The following is a 26665-nucleotide window of genomic DNA, read 5'->3' as shown; positions in this document are numbered from 1 at the left end:
GCAGGCAATCGCAGAATGACTCGTTGCGCATGCGCTTTGGCCTCAAACGTACATTCAACCACTTCAGTATGGCGGACAAATGATAGGATGCATCTATGTGACTTTCACATTGAATGAATACACTATTGGATTAAAACACAACTTTTCACGGATTAATCTCGAAAATAACAAGTAAGTACAGCTTTTGATCACTTAGTAGCTTTTAGGACTTTCAAACATAGTTAACAGTGTTTAAAAGTATATTTATTGCTTTTTAGTTACCGTTACTGTCGTTTAGTTTCAGTTTACTGTTACTGTCGTGGAATTTCCATCATTCAAAACGCTACTAAACATATCTATCATTATTTTCTTGAGTACTCGATTATCAATAATCAACAAGTGGGAACCTTAATAAAAATGATTCTTGTACTTCGTAGATTATAACAGAATAGGCTAGCGGGAAAAAAAACTCTCTCAGTCTAACATCTTTTTTTTTTTTTTTGCTTTTTCATTGAAGTGTTTGAATCATTTCCTGTTAACGGTTAATGTCTCGATAGCGTTAGAAATTTCTATTGGTTTTTAAACTGTTTCAAGAGTGATAATAAGTGAGTAAGTTTAATACGTTTCAAGAGTGATGGCGCACCTACCAAGTACTACAAAATCAACCAACAACAACAATCCCCCCCCCCAAAAAAAAGGAAAACAAAGAAAACCCTCTAAATCCCCCCCCCCCCCCCTCTGAAAATTTCAATGGCGGCATGATAGACACCCCTGATGTGCTACTTCTAAATACTAAGCATCCAAGAACGAGAAACTCTCCAAAAAAAAAAAATACTCCTATAAACATCTCCCTTAAAAACTTCAGCTGCTAAGTTTGTGCCATGGTGGACATCCACGGGTTAGTAATTAAGAGCAATGTTTTCTGAACTTACCTTTTTCGGTACTAAAGAAGATATTCTCAAATGTTCATAAAATACTTCTCAGACGTTTTATTGCACTTAGATTAATATAATTTACTAAAAGCAACGCTACTACTTCAACTAGAAAATGTTCACATCGGTTTTAAAAGTTTACGATTTAATTACGGGTTGTCTGAGCTTGAAAAGCAATAAAATGAAGAACACAGGGAAGATTGACGAAATATCAATTATTCCAGTGTACAATGCGCAGTGCTTCTACGTTTTTCTTATTTACCAAAAAAAAAAAGCTAATTACACATAGTTCTCGCTTTGCAAATTTGCATCCTGAAGGTCTTTCTAAGATCTTTTTAACTTATATTACACATTTCGCCTTTCTAATGGAAATTATGAAAATTATCAATGATTTATTTATTTGTATAGAATACATATGTCATATATATAATGAATGTTGTGCTAGTTTTTCTTTATGTGCTGTTCGGTTATTATACTGTTAGTTTTATTTTTTAAATATTTTTTCCAGTAAACAAACATTTTGGAGGTAGATCTCGACACATTTGTTGACAGATAAATGATCTTATTGACAGCAAATTGGACGCTCCGTAATGAGTGCGGTAATAAATGATTACAAACAAAAAATGCACAAAAAAGGAAAATTATATTTTAATCCTGAGGAAAAGCGTTGATGTTTTTCGAAGCAATATGCATTGAGCGTAAGCCCATTGTCCCCTTCTGGAAAAGTTTGAAATGACGGATCTGAATGAAGAACTCTTTGAAACTCTGTTATCGTACGTATCTGCATTTTCCATTGAAAATGTGTGCTGAATAATGCTAGATTTATCAATGTATGTTGCCAGAGCAAAATGTAATAATTCAAGTTAAATTTACTTTTAAATAGTTGTGTGAGCAATATTACACCACAAAAATCAGTATAAAAGCGCATGCAGTCATAAAAGTCGAATTTACATAAAGCACCAACTCCAAATGTGTGTGTGTCCGGGGTGAACTCGCAAATTTGTTCCGATTTCGTTGAAATTACCGCAGTTTGCGTTGGTTAGTGCTGGTAAGGTTTACAGACACATTCGAAAAATATTCGATGAATAGTTCTTTTTTTATTCGAATTAGACCCAAAAATGGCTCCTTTCTACTCATTTGTTTTGTCTGTTGTATTTGTCTGTTTCCAAACCGAGATATTTTTTCTGTTTCTATCATAAAAATTTGCAAACTTAGAGAAAAATAAAAAAAATTCTGGCTGTTAGCAATTGTAAAATCACAATAAACCCGTTTCCATAGAAATCACCATCCGTTATAAATTGTAGAGTGAGCTTTTCTCGTGACGACAAGCAGTATTCCAAGTTCATTTGTTTTTCATCCTTGTCTGAAAGAATACTAATGAAAGGAAATCGTTTTTTAATCGGAAAAAATATGTTGTTTCTAATGTTATTAATGAAAAGACGATTGAAGATAAAAAACTTCAATGGCTACAGCGCATTGAAAACAGGCAATTTTTCATTTTAAGGATTTTGATGGCCAGTTTAGAAGACAATATTTTTTACAAAATCAATATATAGGTTCTGCAACTGTGGTACATCAAAAACAAAAAATTTGATAACGAAGTATGAGCTTTTGAATTATTATTGTTCTGATTTGATGACATCCTAAAATCCAGTAAAAAATTTCCCCACCGTACTTTGTCAAGAGCTTACATGCGTGCTACACAAAAACTAAAGCTCAAAAAAATACTAGAACGTATTGACAACATCAAAAGTACTTTAAGCTCCCAAAATTTTAAGCTTACAGCGTCTTAAAATTTTCTGAATCCTTAGCAGTATTTCAAGCGATTTTTTTTCATCCTTATATGATAGAACACCATCAAAGTAAAAGCTAATTTTGATAGGGAAAAATACGTTTTTTCTAATGATACTAACGAAAAGGCAGTTAAAGCTGACAAACTTGAGCGGTAGCTCACTACACCACAAGCTCATTCAAAACAGGCTATTTTTCTTGTGAAGGGTTTTGATAGCTACGCACATTGGATGACAATATCATTTACAAAATCAATATTTAAGCTCTGCAACTGTCACCCATTAAAAACAAGTATGTTGACAATCGAATTACGAAGTGTACACATCCTACTCAACGAGCTTTTGAATTATTTTAGTTCGGAATTTATGACATCCAAAAATCCAGGGACAAATTTCTTCATGGTGCTTTGTCAAGAGTTTATACGCGTGCTACCCAAAAACTAATGAACTCAAACTCACAAAAATACTAGAACATATTAAAAGTACTATAAGTACTTTAAGCTCCAAACCAAAAGTATTTTAAGCTCCGAAAATTTTAGGCCTCCAACGTGAAAAAATGTTTTCAACCTGAGCCTTCACATATAAATTCATTTCCCAAAGCTGATACGACATTTTGCAGCACTCGGGGGGGGGGGGGAGGCCTAGATCCTTAGAATATAAATCTTGGATGCTGAAAATGTGCATAGGATAGTTTATAAAATTTCATCCAAATCAGAGATGGTTGGGTGGGGATCACTTGACCTGGAATGACTCTAGAAAATATATATATATATATATATATTTTTGCATTGTTAGTTTCTTAAAAAAACAGTTTTAAATTTCTTCTGTAGGCGTCAATGTTAAAACTTTTAAACTGCTCAAAAATAACCTTAGAAGAAAAAAAATCAGTTTTTTTTTTGTACATATTCTTTGGCAAAAACTCTTTTTAATAAAGATTGTTTGAAGCAAAGCCACCTTTTAGTTTGAAAATTATGTATCTTATCAGCCTGTAAGCGCTGAGCGAAAACATTTTGTAACTGTTCAAAAGTGAACGAAAAGTTGATCTAAGCAAAAAGTGAAAAAAGGTGAGTTATAGTGGCCCAGATCTTTCTAATGGGAAAAAATTGTTTGAATACAACAATTTTCTCAAAAGTTATTACGTGGGATCAACAGATGATACACTGACCGACGGACAAACCGACAAGCACATTTTCTGATATCAATACCCTACTTTAAAATTTTTGTTTTCCTGTATTTATTTACTTAATAAATTTCTTTTTTGCTGACTTTTTTTCTTTTTTCTTTTAGCGATATTTTTAGAGCATACTAAACTATCTTTTACGTCTATATTCTTCTTTAAAAAAGAATTATAGGAAAGTACTCTGAGAAATTGTCGGAATTTAAAAGACTTCAAGAAACACTACACTAGACATTTCCTCTAGCTTAAATGTTGTTTCTGATGTATTAATCCTTTGTCTTAGTGAGTCCTTAGTGCTATTATTCTGTCTGTGTTTGTGTTTTAAGAGGCCCCTCACTCTGATCATAATAATTTACTGTGTGATGTAATATTGATATTTCCTCCTAGCTCTGCATTGCGTAAGGGGTGTAATTCTCCCAGGTATGACAAAGTGGCAGGTCTGACGTTAGGTCAAATGTGGAATTTTCTCCCTCTAGTTTGGGGACTAAATGATGAAATGAGGAGGTTAAGAAGGCTGCGATGTAGCAAGATTACAAATGATAACCTGAATCATAAGATATGATAAAAGAAACTGGTATTTTTGTGTAACAATGTGCGAAGCTAATCTGTAAACAGATGTTCAACATGTTTTTGAACAAAATTGTCACCAACAGATACTTACAATAACTGCAGCAGAAGTTTAGGGATAAAAAAATTATATCTTGCATTATTTACGTACTATAAAACTGATAGTATTATTAAACTGCTTATCTTTTTAAACCTGTAGTGTGTAAATGATTTTGCAATTTAGGATTTAAAGAGACATAAATAATTATCTTTTTATTTCTTTTCACCCCCCCCTCCCCTTTTTTTTCTCGAAAAAGAAAAACCCAATGCTTGTAAAGAAATTACAATCTTCAACGTTTCGTGTGAATAGTCCCCTACATCAAATAGTACTACCGCGAGACATTAACTCACACTTGAGTCTATCACTTCATAATGTACCAATTACTCTATTGACGTGCGCAGTGCACGCATATATTAAGGGTAGAGTTGGGAGGAATGGGACAACGGAATTTATGGGTCAATCTTCAGAATGCAACTTTTGAACGAAAAAAATTTTCAATTTCAAAACCTTTCGTTTTCTTTTTCCTTTTTTCGTTCTTACATGAAAGTTGTACCTACTAGAAGTAGCCATAAACAATGGCCCAGCTAAATTCCAAATATTTTACTCATAAATAAAAAAAAATACAAAAATACATTGTTTACGGAAAAAAAAAAAAAAAAAAAAGAAAAACCTTTACTGTTGGAAAATAGAAGCCAATTTAATATCAAAGAAGTAATTTTGTTGATTGTAAAAACAATGAGCTATTTTAATGATTAGTGGGGATCTAATATTAAGATCTCTTAATTAAAGTACCGCTTAAATTTTAGTTATCCTTTTTATTCAAATCTGTGTTAAAAATATTATAGTATTAATATATTTCCAAATTAGTAAATTTGTGAAGGAACTGCTAATTTATAATTTTGGTAGACTGTTTAAAATAGATGTATTTCCAATCCATCATTTATTCTTACCTCAGAAACAATGACATTGATAAGGTCAACATATACTTTGAAAACAGTTTTGGTTTCTAAGTTGTTTTATTTCATATATGTGTAAGTTCTACATGTTAATTTAAAAATTCTCCCTAGATTTCTGCCAAATTTTACAAGTCGATTATGAATGCTTTTTCATTAGCCAACTTACCCCATAATGGGGTAAGTGTGCGAACTGTTCAAAAGTTTACAAAAAAATGTGTAACCAACACACAAAGCATAGCAGGATCAAAAAAATATGTACAACTTAACTGCTGAAACTACACAGACCATCCAGACAGTAGACGAATGTTGTTATGCTCCCTTTACATCTTCTAAAAAATAATGTTTAAAAAATTCGGCAACATGCCCCTGGTCTCCATTACTTTTAAGGCATTTTCTGTTTTTAACCCAAATACTGTAGTGAATGCAGTAATTTGAATCAAGTAAGAGTCAAAAGCTACTGCATAAAATGGAAAAACTGGAGATAAACTTTAATAAACCATTCAGATACAAGGGTCATTTTCTGTGTAACTTTTCTGTCCTTTTACAGTAAAAACTTTAAGGAAAAATTCATTTAACAATGTTTTTTAATATCATCAAAAATATATCTATTTAAACCTGCCAACAATTTTCAAATAATAATTGTCAACGGTCACTGTCACGGAGGTCAGGAATTTTCCATTAATGTAGGCATAATGGATACATTTTTCAAGGAAAGCATTTTTTTTTCGTTGCAACAATCTGCATATGTTAAGCATAGGAAAACATGTGCACACATGTGCAGGACCATTGCGAGGTCAAAAAAGGAAATTGATGGCCCTTTAATTAGTTCAAACGTATCTGAAACACAGGGAAAGATAATGGGTTTTCAGTTTTTCGGTTTAATACAATAAGAACGTAATCTTGAGTATAATATTCACTCCATGGTAGGGGGAGGGTCCGGGGGTTTCTCCCCTCCCCCCACCAGAAAATGTTCTGATTTGTAGTTCAAAAAATAAATTTTGAATGAGCTTTGATAATGTTAGGGGGAGAAGAGGTTCGAGGAGAGTCACCCGGAATTGTTTTGAAATTGTAGCTCTTAAAACACATTTTTAGAAATATTTTGGTGATGTTACGGAAATGAGAGGTTCGAGGGCTCTCCCCCGGAAATTTTTCAATCTATCGTCTTAAAAAGGCGTTTTGAACTATCTCTAGTCCAGAGAATGTTAGAGATTGAAGAGGTTCGGGGGCCCATATGGGAGAATTTTCGAAATTGAACTCTGAAAATTGTGGTTTTAGGCCATCTTTTAAAACGTTGAGAGGACTGATAATTTTTCGAAATAGAAACTAAATATGGAGTTAAAACAACTCTTTAAAAATCCGAGACAAAATACCTTAAAATTAAAATAGATCAAATATAATTTAAAATGTTGTAGAAAAAATTTAGAACTAAAAGTATTGGTGTATTTTTCATAAACTCTTACATCAAATTTGGCATCAGCCCCCCTCCAGAGGGTATCTCCCCGCGAAAGCACCGCCATCCCCGCGTGGTGATGCAAATGCGTTTGATAGAGAAAATATAATTAAAATATTGGGGGAAACTCTCTGAAATAAAGTATTTGTAATTTTCAAAAACTTACAATTCCACTTTGGGTGTTAGCCCCCAGACGGGTAACACCCGAGGCGGACCGTCCCCTCCGTCCCCGGTAGCGACGCCACTGATATAGCATTAATATATATTTATTTTTCTGGATTTTGCATAGAGTTTTCGTTTCAATTCATGTAATTTTATGTTGCTAGGCAACAAATTAAAATTATTTTTGAAAAATTATATTCATACTCTTTTTATTTGTAAATTTCCTACATTAAAAAGAAACACAAGAAATTTTTATTCACAAAAAAGCGTAAAACTTATATCAAAAATAGTTCATTCAGAAACAAATTTTTAAATCAACATTTACCAAAAAATAAAAAAAATGCATGCATGTTAAGTCTAGTTTGTTTGTTCTACGAAACCTAATGAAAGTAAAGCAGCACCACATTTATTATATTTTTTATTAAAAATAGCTTTGTGAGTTTTTATAGCTAAAGTATGACAATCTGTTAACTGTAAACAAATTTTTCAGTGTTGAAAATATTCATTTGCTGTTATGAAAATCCTCATTACTCCATAAAATAGTTCAAATTTATAAAAGAAAATTAAAATTGAACTCATTGAAAACTACTACGTATTGTGCGCATATTTTCATGGGAAAATTCTATTAATAAAAAGAGATGTTTTATTTATTTATTTATTTATTTATTTTGCGCCAGATAAAAACTGAGTCACATACATCCATAAATTTATATATCATCAGACTAAGGTGTGCTGATCATTTTAAAACTAATTTATTTCTTAGAAATAAAGTCATTTATTTCTTAGAAATAAAGTCAAGGACGGAGGAAGATGGACTTACAAATTAAATTGAAGAGATTATTTTCTTTGAAATTTCTTGTCCCTGGTCCGTATTACGCGCATTAAGCCCCCTAGGCCCTGGCCTAGGGGGCTTAATGCGCGTGGGGCAAACCGAAAAGGGCCTATATCTCAGAGGGAAAAAAATAATAAAGAGCTCGTTTAAAAGAAAAAAACAGGAACACAAGTATATGGAGCAGAAAAATTAAACTAAATCGGATTGCAATCTGCCCGCTTAGCAGAGAAAAGAAGCTTTTGAAGGGAAGGGGGCGTAATGCTTGACTCGAGGTAATCCCTTTTCTGGACAACGAGGATAATTTTCAGTATCTTTGATTTGAACAATCATTTCTTAAAAGTATGGCTTAGCGAAAGTAAAAAAACTTGTTTGAGGTAAACGGGAAAATTAGTAAAAGCCATGATATAGAAAATGCTCAGTTATAAAACTTTATTATGAAACCTTTTTTCTCTTGATCTTTTAAAATCATGTTAGTAAGTATGTGTTTTGCAATTAATAATTTATCAATTAATATTTATTTATGACTGACAATCATCAGGGGTGCCCAAAGTTTAACTTTTTTGAGTAGGAGAAACTATCAATTTTCCGAATGAAACTTTAATATTGTAATGTTGTCTCCGAATTTGCCAAACTGTCAGACGTTATTTGCCAAAAAAGGAAATTTTTAAGAGGTCACAGTGTACTTCCGTGAACTCCCATTAGACATCCACACACATGTATTGCATACAAGTTCCTAATAAATTATTTTTACAGTTTAATTTATAATTATGTCTATTCTTTTTCTTTCCTTAAAACATCATATTTTTCTGAATATTTTAATTCAAAGTATAATCTCGATGATCACAAAAAAGTGAAAACAAAAATACATGGGATAACCCGAAATATGTTTTAAAAAGAAGAAAAATTAAAATCGAAAGAGACATTTAGAATATTGTAAGGAAGGAGACACCAGCAATTCTAAATATTTCTAAGGTAAAAAATAAAAGGAAAACAAAACAGTGTCATGAAATGAAGAGCCTCGACATTAAAATTTAAATAAAGAGGAAAAACTACTTTAAATGTCACTACTAAATATCAACTCAGTTAAAAACGTTAAAAGTTTTTTTTTTCTCTGGGGGCAAAAACGTTTGTTTTTCAAACAAATAAAAACTCGAGGGGGAAAGTTGAAACTTTGCCTATGGAAAAACCAAAACATTTAAATGTTTTGGGAAAAAAAACTGGGCAAGATGTTTTAAACATATTTTAGAAAATAAGTAAAAGATTAGGGACGTAGCAAAAGGAGGGATAGGGAGGCGTTTCCTGAGCATAATCCCATCTTACTACGTCACTACAGGTAGCTTTAAGTTTCGTTTTTATAACTTTAATTACAGAAGAATTCCAGGGGAGACTCCCTAAATCCGTTTTCACTAATAACTCAAAATATTTCTGAGTCTTGCTTCTTATGAAACCTCAATGTCAAAAAATTTCCGAGTGAGACTCGACGAACCCCATACCCTCTCATAAACGTCATCAAAGATTATCTTCAATTGCGCATGCAGGTAAAATGTCCAAAACCTCTTTCCCCAACATCATCAAAGATGCCCACCAATTTCGCTTATAAGACCTCAAAGCATTTGTGCAGGGTCGTGCTCCCCCCTCCCCTTCCCAACATTTTGAGGATGAAATTTCCAAAATTTTCCACAGGGTATCTCTAAATCCCATCCTTTCACCCAACACTATCAAAGGCATTTGAGGTGCATATTTAGTTCCTATAAATGTATGTTTAGTTTTAATTTCAAAAAAAGTTCAGGGGAAAGCTCTTGAAAGCTCCACCTCTACATCATAACAGATCGTCTAAAATTCCGTTTTTAGGAGCTCAAATTCGAAAAATTGAAATAAATTCGAAGTTCATTGTTGAACATGCTTCACTTGATGCAATTTTATTTTCGTGGTAGACTGTGCAACGCCGGGCAATACAGCTGGTTATTTATAAAGTAGCTATTGTAGCATTTTTCTGAAAGTTAAAATATACTTTCTACATAAATTTCTATACTTTGTTCTTAACTGCTTGAAATCTGAAATTAATTACTGGTATGAATTTCATTTCGCGCTCATGAAATGGAAAATTCTCAACTAATAAAATCCGCACCACATTGGATGAGAAACCTTTTACCAGTTGAATTATTTGCTTTTTGTTGCTGTTACCTAAATATAGCTATCAACTAATTCAAATTTCTGCTCAGAGATGACGCCACCAGGGAAAACACTACACTTATTCCCCAGTCGGTATTCAACCTTTTGCACTAATTATTTCTTGAGTTTTCTATAGAAATTCTCTTAATGAAATAACAGAAAACAAATAGGATGTCTAAACTTCATTCTACTCAAATTTATAAAATGTTTACTACACTTTTACTTTGTCACAAAATTACAAGCATGGTGATAAGATAATGAATAGCAAGATAGCTAATGGTGCTTTTTTTTTTTTCTCTTGGTTGTGTATAATATATATTTTATGAATAATAAACGAGTAACACTATTTTCAATTATAGCAAAATAATTTTAATACATTGGTTGAAACAAATGATTAGAGGTTTCACAGCTCTTTTGGCAATTTCAGGATTTTTCTTACGAAGTTCAAGACATTATTTATCCACCAAATAGTTATTTATATTTATTTTTACAAGTGACTTAAGAATTCAATCTTTCATAAAAATTAAAATGCTACTAAAATTTTAGCTATTTGATTAAAAGCAAATAGCAAGCACTTGCAGACAAATAGCTTCAGGGAATCCTAAGGACTCCACGGAACACCTTGGTAGAAGATCTCTGCTCTAGACTTCTTCCTTGCTGAAAAAGAAATGTGAGTCTTTTCTCTCTGACGAGAATTTGTTTGTTTGAAACAGTTATAGACTGTGTGTGTGTTAACTTTTTTTTTTTTGGTAGATCTAGATTCAGGTTTTTGAGCGGGTCATTATTAAAATATGGTCGCACAAAAGGAAGTGGGGTGGGGCGGGGGTGTCACAAGTGTATTGTTCAGGCACAAGTGGGGGAGGGAGGGATATGGGGGAACTAGTAATTTCTAAACAGCTTGTTATTACTAAATTGCAGTTTCATGCTGTCTTGGTCACATTAAGATGTATAGGGGGGGGGGGGGGCGCCATAGCCCACCCCCTGGATCGGTCCTTGAACTGAAACAGGGCCTTTTTTCGTGGACTAAATAACAAAAAAATAATAATTTAAAAGCTAGGAATGGATTTTTATTTTAGTTTCAAGGGTAAAACTTCTCCCATAGCCAAAACAAATTCATAGAAGCAGAGTTTTGAACTGCCTTTAGAGCTTTTGCATTTAAGTTTTGTATCCTTCCTTTTTAATATCTACCGTCTTTACCTTTTCGACACTCCTCTCCCCTGTTTCTACATTTTATCTCCGGACGTTATGAAAATGATGGCTGCATTATAATGGTAACTTTAGAAATCTTTAGAAGCGGTAGGGGGGGGGGGGTTGTTGGTAAAAATCATATTTTGTGAATAAAATTTATGCATTTTTTATCAGTTACCATTCAATCCTTCAATAATCACAGTAATACGCCTTTTCAACTCCAAAATTTCCCCTGGTGGTGATTTTTTATACTAATTTTTCTTTATCTCAGAAATTGAAATCCCATGGTCTACCGTGTATGCCCATGAAATTTGACAATGTTTCGTCCACTACTTCACTCGCTAGAGGGCTCTGAACACCTCATGTTATTTTATAACCACCCTGTTACATTCGGAATTAATCTACCATGTTTTCGAGTAACGCTCTTAGAGTTTCCATCATTGATTCTATGAATTAAAATGTAAGATTATCTCTCTAATAATAAAACAGCAAAAAAGGGAAAAAGTTTAATAAAGCAATAATTTGCGTATCTTTCTTGCATTTATTTTTAGATGGGCATGATTTATTTTAGAGCTACAAATTCGAAGGTTAGAAATCAAATTTCTATTTTTTTAATGAAAAAGTAAGATTTTAGGGCAAGTTATATTATCGTCAATAAAGAATAAAAAATAAAAAAATAAAAAAACAAGGAATAATAATGTATATACATTTTTGTTTTAAAAATATTTCCTCTAATCATAACACAAAAGTTTAAATAAGGGTCAGAGAAAGGGATAGGATAGTCCTCATTCATTTTCGAGACCAATAAACAGCATTTTCAAGGCAACACTTTCATAGAAGTCACTTCTTTGATTTTATGAATGAAAACGGATTGTCATCTTGTAAGTAATAGTAACAGCGACGAAAAAAGAAATACGTTAATTTACATTTCAACAATATAATAATAGGCTACTTTTTCCTTTGAATCATTGATTGAATTCCATTGTTCTCCTGTATTTATTTTCATTAAAAAATTATAATAACGCTTGGGAAAGTTTCACAGTTTAGTAGATTTTCAAAGAGCAACGTGCTCCGTTGATTCAGTTTTTGTTTCCTCTAAACAAACAAATTGAATTGGTAATTCATTTTATACTCAAACAAAATGAAGACATTTACAATTCAGCTTCTTTAATCAACCATCAAACCAAATCCAATCATCCTTCTAACTTTAATGATTCTATTTTCAACCTTATTCTTGAAGTAGGATATCAAACTTAATGTTTTGGTCGACTTTTCAAGACAGTTAAAAATAGTTTTCTTCTAATGTTATTTAAGAAACGCTTCACTTGATTCACACATCATCGTTTTAACTACCAGCAGAAGTGAACATACAAATATTCAATGTCCACATACATATTATAAGTATGTTTGACTTAGTGGCAAATGATACAACAAAAATGGGATGGAAGATTATTGGAATTTCTACCGATTTTCAGAAACTTTGGTAGGGTTTGATATTAGCACGCGCTTTACTCAGACCTTTAAAAAAGTCCACTTACTTCCTCAGTTGATTATCATAATAATTATTATTTTATTTATTTATTTTTATTTTTGACGCTGAACTTCTATAAATATGCGACTCCCAATCCGTTTCGGAATACCTTTTGAAGCACAAAGTAAGAGAACTTTCCATTTTTCATAATTAAAAAAAAAAAAACTTTATGGTGGTCAAAACAAATAAAGTATCGTTGATTTTGACGCCCCTGAAAGAAGGCCGTTTCACCAGGAGTTATGGCTGAGTGCTGACGGGCAACAAATTTTGCTTGGAAGATCATTTCAACTTCGTGTCAGAAAAAGCAAACTTTTTATGAATGTTTCAAAAGATGTAGCCGTCTGTAGCTTGGAGATAAGAAATATCTTATCTCCAAGTATAGTAGTCACAAGTGAAAAAAAACAAACAAACAAAAAAATATATATATTTTGGATGTGTATAAAATGAAAGTTATATCAAAGGACATTAAAAAAAAATAATTTAGAAATTTAAAAAGAGAGACCGAACTATAAAATATGTATCATCGTTCAAAAGAACGACCGTTCATTTTTTAGGAGATCGTGCTGCACAGTTCATTTTAAGGGGTCGATCTTTTAAACCCATTCGTTCATGAACGACACATCCCTAATACATATCTCTTTTCCCTACCCATCAGCAATAAGTTATGATCTTTCCAGTGCGCACTCATATTGAAAGTACGCATGCAATAATTCAGGGATTTGTATAAATTTCCTTTCATTATCTAATGTAAAAATAGAGGAGGTAGAGGTACAATCTACACTGCTGGACGCGATTAATGTCTAAAATCCTTACACATATATTTTTCACTTCTAACCAGGGCTGTGCAGTTCGAGGGAAAATGACTGGCTCCGATTCTTGGAGAATCCAACTCCTTACCCAAAAATCAGTCCGACTCCGCATTCCTAGCACACTTGCGGACTCGAAGGTAAAATGACCGACTCCGACTTTTGGAATTTTAAAACCTTCGACTTCGACTACAACTTCCACAACTTTACCCCTACAGGGGCGGATCCAGAAATTTTTGTAAGGGGGGGTCAAGTTTCAACGACCTTCGACGTAAAAAGTATCAGTTAAGCAGTATCAGTTAACGCCCCCCCCCCCCCCAATGAGATCACCACCTTTTCAAAACACAACCCTCCCCTAAATTTGTCAACGGTACAACCTGCACCTTGGTCATATTCCCTCAAATTTTCATCAAAAGTCATATTTCTTTAGGCAAACAGGCAGGACACGTTGCCGTAAGCTTTGAATATATGAGATTACAGCTATAATATAGTTGGAAAAAGCACACATAATACACACACATGCGGTTTGAGTGAGAAGAGTGGTCTGAAAAAATGTTAAACTCATTACAGATTATTGTTTTTTTTTTTTTGGAATATGAACAAAACATTCAAAGTAGCAATATCCCAATAAACGAATACAGTCAATCCTTTCAATAATGATTCGCTGAGAAAAAATACCTTACAGAACCAAGGAAAAAAAACTTATTCCATGTATGTACTACTACTTTTTGGATCTAAAAAATCAAAAAACTTTAAATTTTTATAAAATTCTTGTCACAGGGGGGCAGCTGACCCTTTGACCCTCCCCTGAATCCGCCCTTGCCTCTAAATCAGTCCGACTCCACGGCTCCAACTCTGCAGCCCTGGTTATAACTTTCTTAAATGTATAGGGTAACGGCACCAGTAACAGACATGCTTAAGACATCGCTCTCTGGTTTACTCATCAGTTTTACCCCCCTAAAATTCCTTTCATTTAAATCCAAACTTACGACTATCTGGTTGTTGGACCCTTGTCTGTTACTGGTGCCGTTAACCTAATCCCCTGTTTCTATTGTTTCCGGAATGATACTTGGAGCGTTGTTTTCTCTAACGACTGAAAGCATTAATATTGATGTTAAAGATTAGAATCTTAATAAATGAAACTCTACTGAGAAGGGAAAAAAATCTACCATTATAAAATCTTATCATTTAAAAATCATTTGAAAAACACGAGGAAAGTAGTAATTTGGAACGCAGGAGGTTGCTAACTCCGCAGAACGTCCGGTTCTTCTTCTTAATATGATTTCAGTTCTTCTGGTTTCGGGGCATTTCGAAGAACATAAACTGTGATGCTGGAGAGCAACACTCAAATAACCTCAAAAACTTTGACCGAAATGAACATCAGTCACATTACTCAATAAACGACAAGGAAGATGAGTAATTTTTTTCCGGTCAGATTCGTCAATCTTTAGCAGTGCTTGCTATCGCTAAGTATTTTGCAATGAAACGAGGTTAAAACTTTTCATTTCTTCTCCGATACTGAATTTTTCTTTAATACAGAAACGAATTCTAAAATTGTTTTGCGAGGAAGTTTTGAGCATAGTTGACATTCTTGAAATCTCATGTTCATAAACAGAATAGAAGAATACTTGTTTATATACAACCTTGTAAAATGTTATGTATTTTTATTTTAAACAGTACTGTGGCGTATATAGAATTTAGATCTTTCATTTGTTTCTGATTAAAGTGAACATTCAGGTTTTTAAATAAAAAGATCTTTCGTTGAAAAATGTTAAACAAGTTTCTGTGTGGTGCATGAAAAAGATGAAAGTTTTTTTTTTTTTCAAAGCTAATTAAAGTGCATCTTTGGTTGCAAATCTTTTGTCGACATTTTCTGTTCTGATATTGAATTCAGAGAAATACGGGCATCGATTAAAAAAAAAAAAAAAACTAAAACATATATATAAAGAATTTGCACTGCAGCAGCCCACCTTGTCTAGTGGTCAGAGAAGTCTGACTGCGATGGGAAGGTCCCGAGTTCGAATCCCGGTTAGGGCATGGACATACTTTCTTTCTCCTGTCTTTGTCTTTTATTTCTGTGAATGTTTAGTTGTGCTGTGAATGGTTGCCTGCTCTATAAACGGGTCCTTATGGTATGTGTGTACCGTTGAAAAAGTGAAGTTTTAAAAGTGAAGAATGGCCAGTCTAGCTGGCACACGACAACAACTACAATGTCACTGCTATAATAAAGAAACAGAAACAAGGTGTGAAGGGTGCACCATTTAAAGAGCTTGTTAACTGCGATAAAACAACCTGAATTTGCTGTGTAAGTGTATGCTTGTATTTGAAATAAAATCAATCGTTTCAAGTTTATACACAAAATAAGCTCTTTTTCAATTAAAACTTTATAAACTCTGAATACGTGTACGCATAGTTCATTGAAATGTTATTCTCTTATGTATTTCGTTTTCCACCGATGTACAGTTGCAAAATAGTTATGTTTTATAAGTCCACCTCTCATGACATTGGAAATGATTTTTCGTTAAATAAATATTAACTGGATTTTTTTTTAAGAAACCGAAAGAAGAGGTAACATTCCCTGCCATCTTTTGCGGTGATTTTACTCTCTTACATTGGTTTTGGGCTTGAACTGAATTGTACTTTATGCCACGAAAATTTTGTCCTTCATTGTTCTTTCTGAAGATAAATTGTTTACAATATTGTAAAATTTAATTTTTTATCTCTTAACTGAAACTTGATTATTTCGCATTAATATCCCCTATGCGAACGAAAAGGGTTGCAAAATGATCGAGCGGAGGCTTGGTACTTTTAAACGTTAATTTTCAAGCGATGAAAAGATGTCAGAGTGGTAAGTTGTATATTTCATTGATTCTGCTACACAGTGTAATTATCCACTATCTTTTAAAACTAAGAAACCAAAAATAATAATTTTACAAAACATACTTACTTAGTTTCAAATAAAAAATTGGCCGAAAGAAATAGCGTATAGTTTCAAACACTACTACGCACCCTACAGGAAGAAAATCGTTACAATTAAATGCTCATCTTAAATTCAAAACTTGCTCCCTTAATCGGTAAGTAATGTCCTTCAACATTAATCGACGGCATACATCCTTAAACGAAAACTTACCATCATTATACCTCATGATAGATTGATTCAGCAACACATTGCTTTGGAAACAGCTGACGATATTATGTGATAAACTGGAATTAAAATGTTCTTTTTGTATTCCTTAAGAAACATTGATATATTTTATTATCAGTGGTGCGTAAAATGAGTACAAATTGAAAGAATTATTGTTTCTGTATATTCTTAACTATTTAGAACTATCTCAAAGTAGATTGGATGGTCCACAATTTGGGGATAGGATTGTCCGTAAGGTAGGGCAAACATGTGCAAAAGTTGTTTTCAGCAGCAAAAAAATAAAAAATAAAATAAAAATTAGGAGTGTGTATAAAATAAAAATTTTTTCAAGAAAATAGTGTTTTTTTTTTTTTAGCAATCCCGCTTGCTTTTTGTTCTTACTTGACTGTTTTGATGCGCTATCATTTTTTTCCCACCAGCACCTTCTGCTGCATCACCTTCGACCGGCTCCTCACGATGCTGCTCCTATAGCAAAAGCCGTCTCCAGGTTGCGTAAATATACTACAATTACACGCATACATACACGCACGTACACACACACACACAAACACATACACACACATACATGCACCTACACACAAACACATAGACACACGCATACATACAGACACCTACACATACACACACAACTACCCACACACTCATGCCTGCACACAAACACAAACACACAAACATACCCTCCATACACACAAACACAGATACCCCGCCCCCCCACACATACACACACGCCTACAAACACACACACACACACACTCGTGATTGCGAAAAACATAATTTGAATTCAAGATGTCAAAATTCAAATTAACTTTTTTTTTTTTTTTATTTCAAAGTATTGAAATGTTTCTTTCATTCAAACAGAGGTTTCATCGGAATGAAAGCCACGCATTTAACACTAGATTCATTATTTTTATGAGGTTAAAACTGGAATTTGTCATTAGATTAGAGGTACACTGTATTACTTGCCGGCAAAGTATCCAACACCGCATTAGGTTAGATGTTTTGCATTAAATAATTACCTGCTCCTCTTTCCGAAGAAAGTACAATAACTGTAACGAAACATAAATGTAAAAAACTTATAATTTTATAAGCTTAAAAGTTGAAGAAAAAACTTTAATTTTTACTGACAACTTTACAAGAAATTCAGTCAACGAAATTTGCCAACGAACTAACTATATTTAAAAGTTGAAGATATTTGCGTCATTTTATACCTTTATTGATATTAAGAAAAATTGATAAAAATCAATTCCATATCATGTTTTCAACACGTTATTTTGTTTATTGATGCTATGAACTAGTTTCTGAAACTTTCAAAAATAATACAATCAGGATATGAAAAAGAAATATAAATTTTATTTTTATTTTACATGTTGTTTTAAACTTCGCAATATCTATGCAATTAATTGTTGAGCAGTATTAATTTTTGCTAATGACTATAAAACAAAATGCTCAACAGCAGCGTTTCATTGAAAGAAAAATGGTATATACATTGACTTCTAATCAATTTTAAATGTAGAATGAACATTTCTAACGTTGCTCTCCTCATATTCTCTACGCAATTGCACTGTCTCACACTACTCAAATGTCTTAAAGCTTTTTCTCCAAGGTATGAAACAAAGTATGCTAATAAATAAAGCATAGGTTTGATTTGCGCTGCGTTTCGTTTGAATTCAAATTGAAAAGGCGTTTCTACATCATAACGAAATTAGAAACAAAGCAAGTAAAAGAGACAAACAGCGAAACGTATCTGAAACACTCTTAGTTCTTTTGTTTTTGTTCGTTTCCAGAAATGCATCAACACATTCCTGTTATAAAATTGCTTTACCCTTTTTAAAATCATAGCTTTTCAGTTTTTAAAATTTTCGCCATCCTTTTGTTTGCTGTTTCAAATCTACTTCACGTTAGGAAAATGTTTTGCAATTTTGTGCTTTCATTATAGCACTTGAAAAACAATAGATCCAGTCAAATCTTAATCGTTTTATACTTGCGCATTTGCTGTATGATTAAGATATTTTAATGTTAGATGTTGAATAACCAAATTTCAATGAAATATGCTTTTGACGTCATACATATTAACATTGAATATTGCTAAAAATCTTTCATCTTTGAAGGAAGTTATCACGCTGCTAGAACTTCTGTTTCATGTCCATGTGGTCTAACTGCCAGTTCTGAATGCTTTGACAAAGCATTAATTAAATGTGCTGGGAAGTTATCAAAACCTTGAAAACCTTGAATAGGTCCATCAAGAATTATTTCAGTAGTTCCGTAGTTACCAAACTCGTCACCACCATATGGAGCTCTACCACCTTGGTAACCTCCGTGAAGACCATGCGGTCTTTCGTTGGGAAAAACACCTCCTCTTATAACTTCAAAATTTCCGCTACCTAGAATACCATATGAATATCTTCGAGCTTCTGACGGATGGTAAAAACGTTCCATCGAACGATATGGCCTTCCTTCTGGTCTTACTGGAACCGAGTAAGTGTGATACGCCTGAACTGGAGACCTAGATGAGTAACTAGGTGGAGGCATTGGACTGTTTCCATATAAAGGAAAACTAAGCTGTATAGTACCACCATTGAAAGTTCCTGTTATGGGAATAAAGCCTGAGCTTGAGTCTTGCTGATCCTCTTCTCTCGAATATCTATAACCCTGGTTTGGCTCTGATGCCGCTGCTACAGCCTCTGTTACAAAACTTTTCTTGTCAGCATGCTTTGAATTCCCAATGGAACGCTTCCTCCTCTGTGTTTTATGAAACTGTTGGTAGTTCTGGTTTTGCGTGAATCCTAAATGAGTAGGAAGGTTTTGTTGGGGAACATTAGAAAACATTGCCTGCGGAGATATGTTACCTAAATTAGAGTTAATTTCAGTTCTGTGGTTTTGTAAGAGTGAGTCTTGTTGAGTAACCGGCATCATTTGATTTAAATTAGATTGCCCTTGGAAAAACGAAGGATAATTGAAAGAAAATGGGTCTTGCTGGAACATTTGAGGAGTTTGTGCAATTTGGGAAGCAAAGCTTGGATGTGAGCCTCCAAATAAGTTTTGTTGGTAAGCTTGCATGAAGTCTATTCCAAGTGGGGCTCCCGTTTCTGTTCCCTGAGCTCCATGATCAATTGCGACATCTTTCATATTATAATGCGGTTCATTCTGATACGATATGTCATCATCAAATTTAACACTTGCCGTATCTCTTTCTCTGCTCATGTTAAAAGCGGCACGGAAATCATTCAGTGCTTTATTTTTTTCTTGATACCCGTGATTTCCTCCTGATCTTCGGGGCTTTACGTGCTGAGTGCTTTTTACCTCTTCAGAATCGTCTTCGTATCGAAGAAAACCAGCTCCATCGAAATACAATTCAGCAGGCACATCATTCATAACAGATACAGAAGGTTTGTGATAGGATGAATGGAGTCGACTTTCAGATGAATGCAACTGTCTATATTTCGTACTTAAAGGCTTTAAAGGTTTCATATTCTTATACATTGGAACAATACTTTCTTCACTTTTATCCCGAATGTACCCGCCACTTCGTTTTCTGCGTACATGGTCTTCGGATGAAGAAGTACTTCCAGTTTCATTTGAATCCTTTTGTATTGTGGCAGATGGCATTTCAGTGGTATAAAAGCTGCTTAAGTCACCTGGATAAACCACTTGAGCTGGTAATGGTTTTCTTGTTACTGGGCGTATAGAGTGAATTTCTGGTTCCTCGTCCATCCCTTGATTGTCATCTGCTTGGTAAGTCACTTGTCTTTTATCTGAAAGGGAAAAGACACAGTAAAACAACCATTTATTTTGGAAGAAGTGCATTTTTATATGGTAAACTAATACTGGAACTCACAACTGTAAATTGTATTCCTTGAATTTGCGTTTAATTGTTGCAGAAAATAACAAAGCTGTGTAATTAGTTCATACTTTTGAAAATGCAGCAACTATACAGTAACTGTTTTGATGTAAAAAAAAAATACAGGACGTCGAATGACAAAATATTCTTTGCCTCATATTAGTCAATATTTATTATTGTATCCTTCAAGACTTCTGTGAAAGTTTAATTCATATAATTTTCCTACAAAACTTTTTTCTAAACTTTCGGGTCCACAATTTTCAGATTGAAGTACCTATAAATCAGCAACGTAAAAGACTCGAAACTGGTTTGAATAAATGACTTCCCTTTTTTTAACTAAAATTTTATTAGTTAGATAGAATTTAAATTTCCTTTCAGAATTGTGAGAAGCATCAGTTGCATTGAATTTCAATTTTAATGACACCTCAGGTAAAATTTTGCTTCTCAATCATTTTTTTTAATTCAAGAAACAGACGGTGATTCATAACGAAGTATCTTACACCCAAGAAAAAAAATGTAATAAGATTACAGTGGCCCAATTGCAATATAAGTAAAAATGTTACTGATATGGTGGAATTGATGACCACTGACAACATAACTTTAAGATCAACATTGCTGCACCAACAAAACAACATTGAAGCTCAAAAAGGAATTTTTAGAACATCCATTTAGTTTAACGATTTTAAAGGCCAAACACTTGGCGAGCTGGATGCAATATTAACAGTAGCAAAAATATTACCGATTTAATTGGAACATACAACATATTCTTCACAAAGATTTAAACAATCGCATTTTCAAAGACAGTTTTGAAACGTGCTTAGAGATTAATTTAATGATTTTTGCTAATAAAACTTCCCAAAGCTCCCATGCATTGTTTCAATAACATATGTATTCGAAAATTCGCTACCGGGTGAAATTGTTTTATTATAAAGACATTTTAATTGCATTATTGTGCCGTTATCATAGATTCTTGTTTTCTAAGAAAGAAAATTGAATTGAGCATGATAGTTTCAAACACACTCAATACAATTCAAATATAAAGGAGCTCTAAGAGAAGCTTCTCTTTTTTATTTTTATTTAGTAATGAAAAAAAAAACTTATTTGCGTCGAAATAATAGAATGAGTGGACAGGTGTCATGCTAAAAATTAGTGTTCCATAGTAGTAGATTTGTAATCTTGAGAGGAAAAGTCAACCAATATGACGGTACTTCCTAATATGGGGAACAGTGGACGCAGTCGGGATTCCTCTTAGGAAAGGGTAAACATAAGCGCAACAAGATAACGGTTCTCAGATGCTCCCCTCCCCCTTCCCCCAGTGTGGACTTCGGAAATTTTGTTGTATTACCCTGATAATGTATACACTGGTGTGCAAAAATTAAGGACGAGACGGTTTTTTCAATATAACTTTGTACAAAAGCTTTCCAAATCAACACATTTAATACCGTAAGAACCCCAATACGTAAGGACATGTGTAATGTAAGCAACACTTACTAAAAGAGAAATCAGAGGGATAAAAAGAAGCTTAATTGAAAAAGTAGCATGGAGCGCAATGCGACTGAAGGCCGAAACATCCCAGTGATGGGTGTCCAGCAAGAAACATCCGGACTTTATTAGGGGATATGATCTCCTCCGACTGCTAGGCAGGTTTCACAGCGTCAGCCCATGCTGAGAATGAGGGTGTCAATGAGTTGTTGAGGCATTGCTGCCCATTCGTCTTGCAGCGCCAATCGAAGATCCCGAATCGTTACTGGTGGTAAGGTACGAGCTGCCAAGCGTCTGCCTAGAAAATCCCATACATGCTCGATGGGATTGAGATCCGGAGATCGTGCCGGCCAATCCATACGTTCAATATCCTCACTCCCTGAGAGCTGTTCGGCAGCTACTGTGCGATGACATGGTGCATTGTCGTCCATGAAAAGGAACTGCGGACCCATAGCGCCTCTAAAAAGACGCACATATGGAAGAAGAATCTCGTTACAATAACGGGTCCCGTTGACTGAACCTGCGTTGAAAATGTGAAGGTCTGTACGACTACCAAGCATGATGCCTCCCCAAACGAGAACACCGCGACCTCCATACCTGTCCCTTTCAATGATGTTCGAGGGATGATTGCGGTTTCCCCGCTCTCTTCAGATGAGTATGCGAGGAGAATCGCTACTCAGACTGAATCTGCTCTCATCTGTAAAGAGTACTCGTCCCCGTTCATTGTCTCTCCAATTCCGGTGTTCCCGCCACCACAGAGAACGCCTTCTCCGATGGGCAGGCGTTAGAGGTACACACCGTATAAGGCGTCGTGCAAACAGACCACCACCGTGCAGTCTTCTGGTCACGGTAAAACGCGATATCGGTCGTCCAGTCGCCTGTGTCGTGTGTCTAGCGATTTCTCCTACTGTCTGCCGCCTGTTTATTCTGGCCTGTAAGACAATATACCGGTCATCTGCGGGTGTGGTTCCTCGTGGACGACCACTACTGAACCCCCGGATAGCTGTTCCTGTAGTTTAAAATTGTCTCCAAAGTCGTGAAACGATGCTGTGAGCACACACACACACAATTCCGAACTCTGCAGCCACACTTGTCACACTGCGGCCTTCCTCCAACTTCCCAATGATTCGACCTCGGGTAAAAGCATCCAGATGTCGTCTAACAGATAGATTATTCGCCATTTCTCGCTGAGGCAGCAACTCGGTGTGATTTTAACTGCTATACGGCGTGCAATCTCTTTGCCAAAAATACTGATCTTACACCGACAACATGCTTTATACTACTCAGACACTCCCCCATTACGTCTGCCTGCATATCTGCGCATGTGCTACCGTACATCACCTTACTTAATCTCCTGATTGGTCTTTCTGTCCGCTCTGCCTCTTCGTTCAGCTGATATGCTAATTTTTCGACTTCGTCCTTAATTTTTGCACACCAGTGTATATATAAACACCATTATGTTTTTAAATTAAAATAAAATAAGCATATGGTTCATAAGTTTACTTAATATTATTTTAATATCCAACTTTTTACTTATCATATAACTTATTTATTTATGTGAAGTAAAATTCAAATATATTGGTAATGGTAATGTTTACATCAATTATGTTTTAATCTAAGAGCATTGTTATCATTTGACTCATTTATTTCAATAGGATCTACACATTAATACAAAATAAGAGCTTTTTATAACGGAATTAAATCAAAAATAATTATCAAAACACATCAATAATGTACGAGTATATTAATTAACAATCAATATACAGCATTAATGCTTTAAATTATTAATTATTAATTAGTACATAATTAATAATTAATTATTCAAAACGTCAATACTGTATAAACAATTCAGTATTGTTTATACAGTTGAAAGTCTCAAGTCTGATTTCATCTGAAATTTGAAAAATTTCGACCATGCCGAAGTCTCGAACACCATCGGCAAGTAAAGTTAACTCCCAGTAAATTTGCAATAGCTACAATTAGTCTGAGTCCTGTGCCATCTGTTTCTAATGCTAATGCTAAAAAAGTTCAAGAGTTGGTTCATAAAAATTGCTATAGTGTTGTTCTGATGAAATGAAACTTATACAAATACAAAAGTGATGAACAGCAACAGGCTCTGGGCCCAGCTAGGCTGGTCCTTGTCAATTTACAATCCCCAGTGAAGATCAATGGCCCTCTTAAAACTATCTACTCCCTTGCTCATTACCACCTCTTCCGGTAAGCTGTTCCAAGGTTCCACTACCCAGCTAAAATAATAATTTTAACTTGATTTTGATTAAGAAGTTCAGTAAAAACAGGACATGTTACAGGCACGGATTTAGGTGGAAATACTTTTGCAGATCATTGCAAGATCAAGTCACCTCAACTCAGCACTAATAACCCTCTCTTGTCTCCTTAATACTGTAAATGTCAAGCTTTCTCGTATCAGATCCGCACTATTTCATTGCGATTGTCACAACGATTGACTAAAAGTCACGTGCAGAAAAAACCGGTTCCTTGAAAGGGAAAGATGACACTAAATGAACAGATGTACCAAGAAGCTACAAAGAAAATGGGTTATAATTCTCGTCTTCTTTATAGAAAAATATAATTTTTTTTAAATATATTTTTGAAAATAACAAGTTTGAAATGCGAACAAACGATATCAAAAAATAAACTTTTTAAGCAGGGCTGTAGAGTCGGAGTCGGACTGTTTTTGGAGTAAAAGGAGTAGGAGTCGGAGCAGCTAGAAAACATTCCGACTGCGACTCCAGGCTTCTTTTTTTCTTTAATTTTCAGACTCTCTTTGCAGTTTTTAAAAAACTAACTACCAATTGGTTCCATTACATGTATGAAGGGCTACTAATACACTGTAAAAAAATTCCGAAACGTTACTGAGTATTTCCGAGTAACGTTTCGGGATTTAAATGGTTTTTATCCACTTCGTGGAAAAATCAAGTATCATTGTCAAAAACCTTCCTGAATTGCTACAAGTTGCACAAATTGCAGACTTCTCACTATTGTGAAAAATATTTTTAGCTCCCAGTTTGAAGTTTAAATGAGCGTATTTATAAAGTGTATCGACCTCTGTTCGATTATGACCCGTCCATGCTGATTAAGCTCCGAAATGGAGCAAATAAGTATATACTACGTTGCTTTGCAAAAATTCCAGGCGAGTAAAATTCTCGATACTTGCTTGCATTTCTGGCTTAGCTTTGGTCATGTTTGCATTACTGCTAATGGAACTTCCTCGATAAATAAGGAAGGTGCCAAGCTATTATTTATTCTTACCTAAGTTTAATCTAAAGTTCCAGAAACACGACTAGCTCCAAACGAGAAGATTTCTGAACTTTTCAGGAGGCTTACGGGATAATTTCAGGAAGGTTACTGCATTTTAGTAGAAAACGTTCCTGGTTTTTTGTAAGGTACCGTACTGGAAGAAATTGGGCACATCAGCTGCCCATTATTTTCCAGGAATGTTTTTGAATAATTTTTACAGTGTAAGAAAGTAACTGCCATTGGCAACCAGCTGGCTTGATTGTTTATCGAACTTTCTGCAGCCAGCCCCTAGTTAGCTTGTTGAGCAATCACGATTGCTTATTGCTTTCATTTGACTGTTTTTGGCGTCCGATCATTTTATTTTCCCACCGCCACCCTCCGCACCATCACCGTCGACCGGCTCCTCACGATGCTGCTCCTATAGCGAAAGCCGTCTCCAGGTTGCATCCATGTCCTACACACAGGCGCATACATACGCAACTACACACACACACAAACACATACACCTACACAAACATACACACACATACACCTACACACACATACACATACAGACAACTACCCACACATTCATGCCTGCACACAGAAACAAACACATATGCCTACATACACATACCCCGCCCACACACACATTCATACACACAACTACCTACACACTTATGCCAGCACACAAACACACATGCCTACACACATACACATACCCCTATACACAAACACACTACCCCCACACACAAACACATACGCCTACATACACACATTCGTGATTGCGAAAAACATAATTTGAATTCAAGATGTCAAAATTCAAATTAATTTTTTTTTTTATAATTTTCTTTAAGTAATAGCAACTGTCAGCAAACGGTTTTGTTGCCAAACATTTTTAAGTATAATCACTTTCAAATAAAAGTAGCAATATATTTTTTACTTCGATCTCAGTTACAACATAGTAAAATGAATGTATCCCTTGAGCAAGTCGGGGCCGGCATACTTTATTATAAGTCTTCCGTAAAAGAAACATTCAGTTTTTCATCCCTTTAGCCTCTTTGCAACATGGAAAACATGGAATTCCATGATTAAAAGACAAATTTTGTGTGACCCTTGCATGTGAACTAATCTCATCGGCTTCTTCGACTAAGAATTCAGCTATTTCTCATTGGCATTTCGTGGAGGAAAATTACAGTATTTCTGGTTTTTGTGTTACTTCATAAGCTCTGTTGAAAAAATCAGTACAAAAACTAATCGGTGAATCTGCACTCACATGATTGCTTGGATAAAAAAAAAAAAAAAAAAAAAAAAAAAACTATATATAAAAAAAAAAATTTACCTTTTAACTAGCTAAGGCTTGGGTTTTCAATCGAGACCC

General features: G+C 34.4%; 1 protein-coding gene across 1 annotated transcript; it reads right to left on the bottom strand.

Annotated features, from left to right (window-relative positions):
• Positions 1-18689: 18689 nt before the first annotated feature.
• Positions 18690-20531, bottom strand: LOC129231678 (uncharacterized). Its single transcript, XM_054866041.1, has one exon. It carries the CDS (start codon positions 20529-20531, stop codon positions 18843-18845), a length of 1689 nt encoding a protein of 562 aa, XP_054722016.1. The 3' UTR covers positions 18690-18842.
• Between the last annotated feature and the right edge of the window lie 6134 nt (positions 20532-26665).

This window comes from Uloborus diversus, chromosome 10 (genome assembly GCF_026930045.1).
Source record: "Uloborus diversus isolate 005 chromosome 10, Udiv.v.3.1, whole genome shotgun sequence".
NCBI classification, from domain to species: Eukaryota; Metazoa; Arthropoda; class Arachnida; order Araneae; family Uloboridae; genus Uloborus; species Uloborus diversus.
Note: the sequence above shows the minus strand (reverse complement) of the source record. Positions and strands in the feature narration are given on the sequence as shown.

Excerpts from the sequence above, each read along its gene's own strand:
- LOC129231678 (XM_054866041.1), bottom strand. The coding sequence starts at position 20,531 with ATGCACTTCTTCCAAAATAAATGGTTGTTTTACTGTGTCTTTTCCCTT.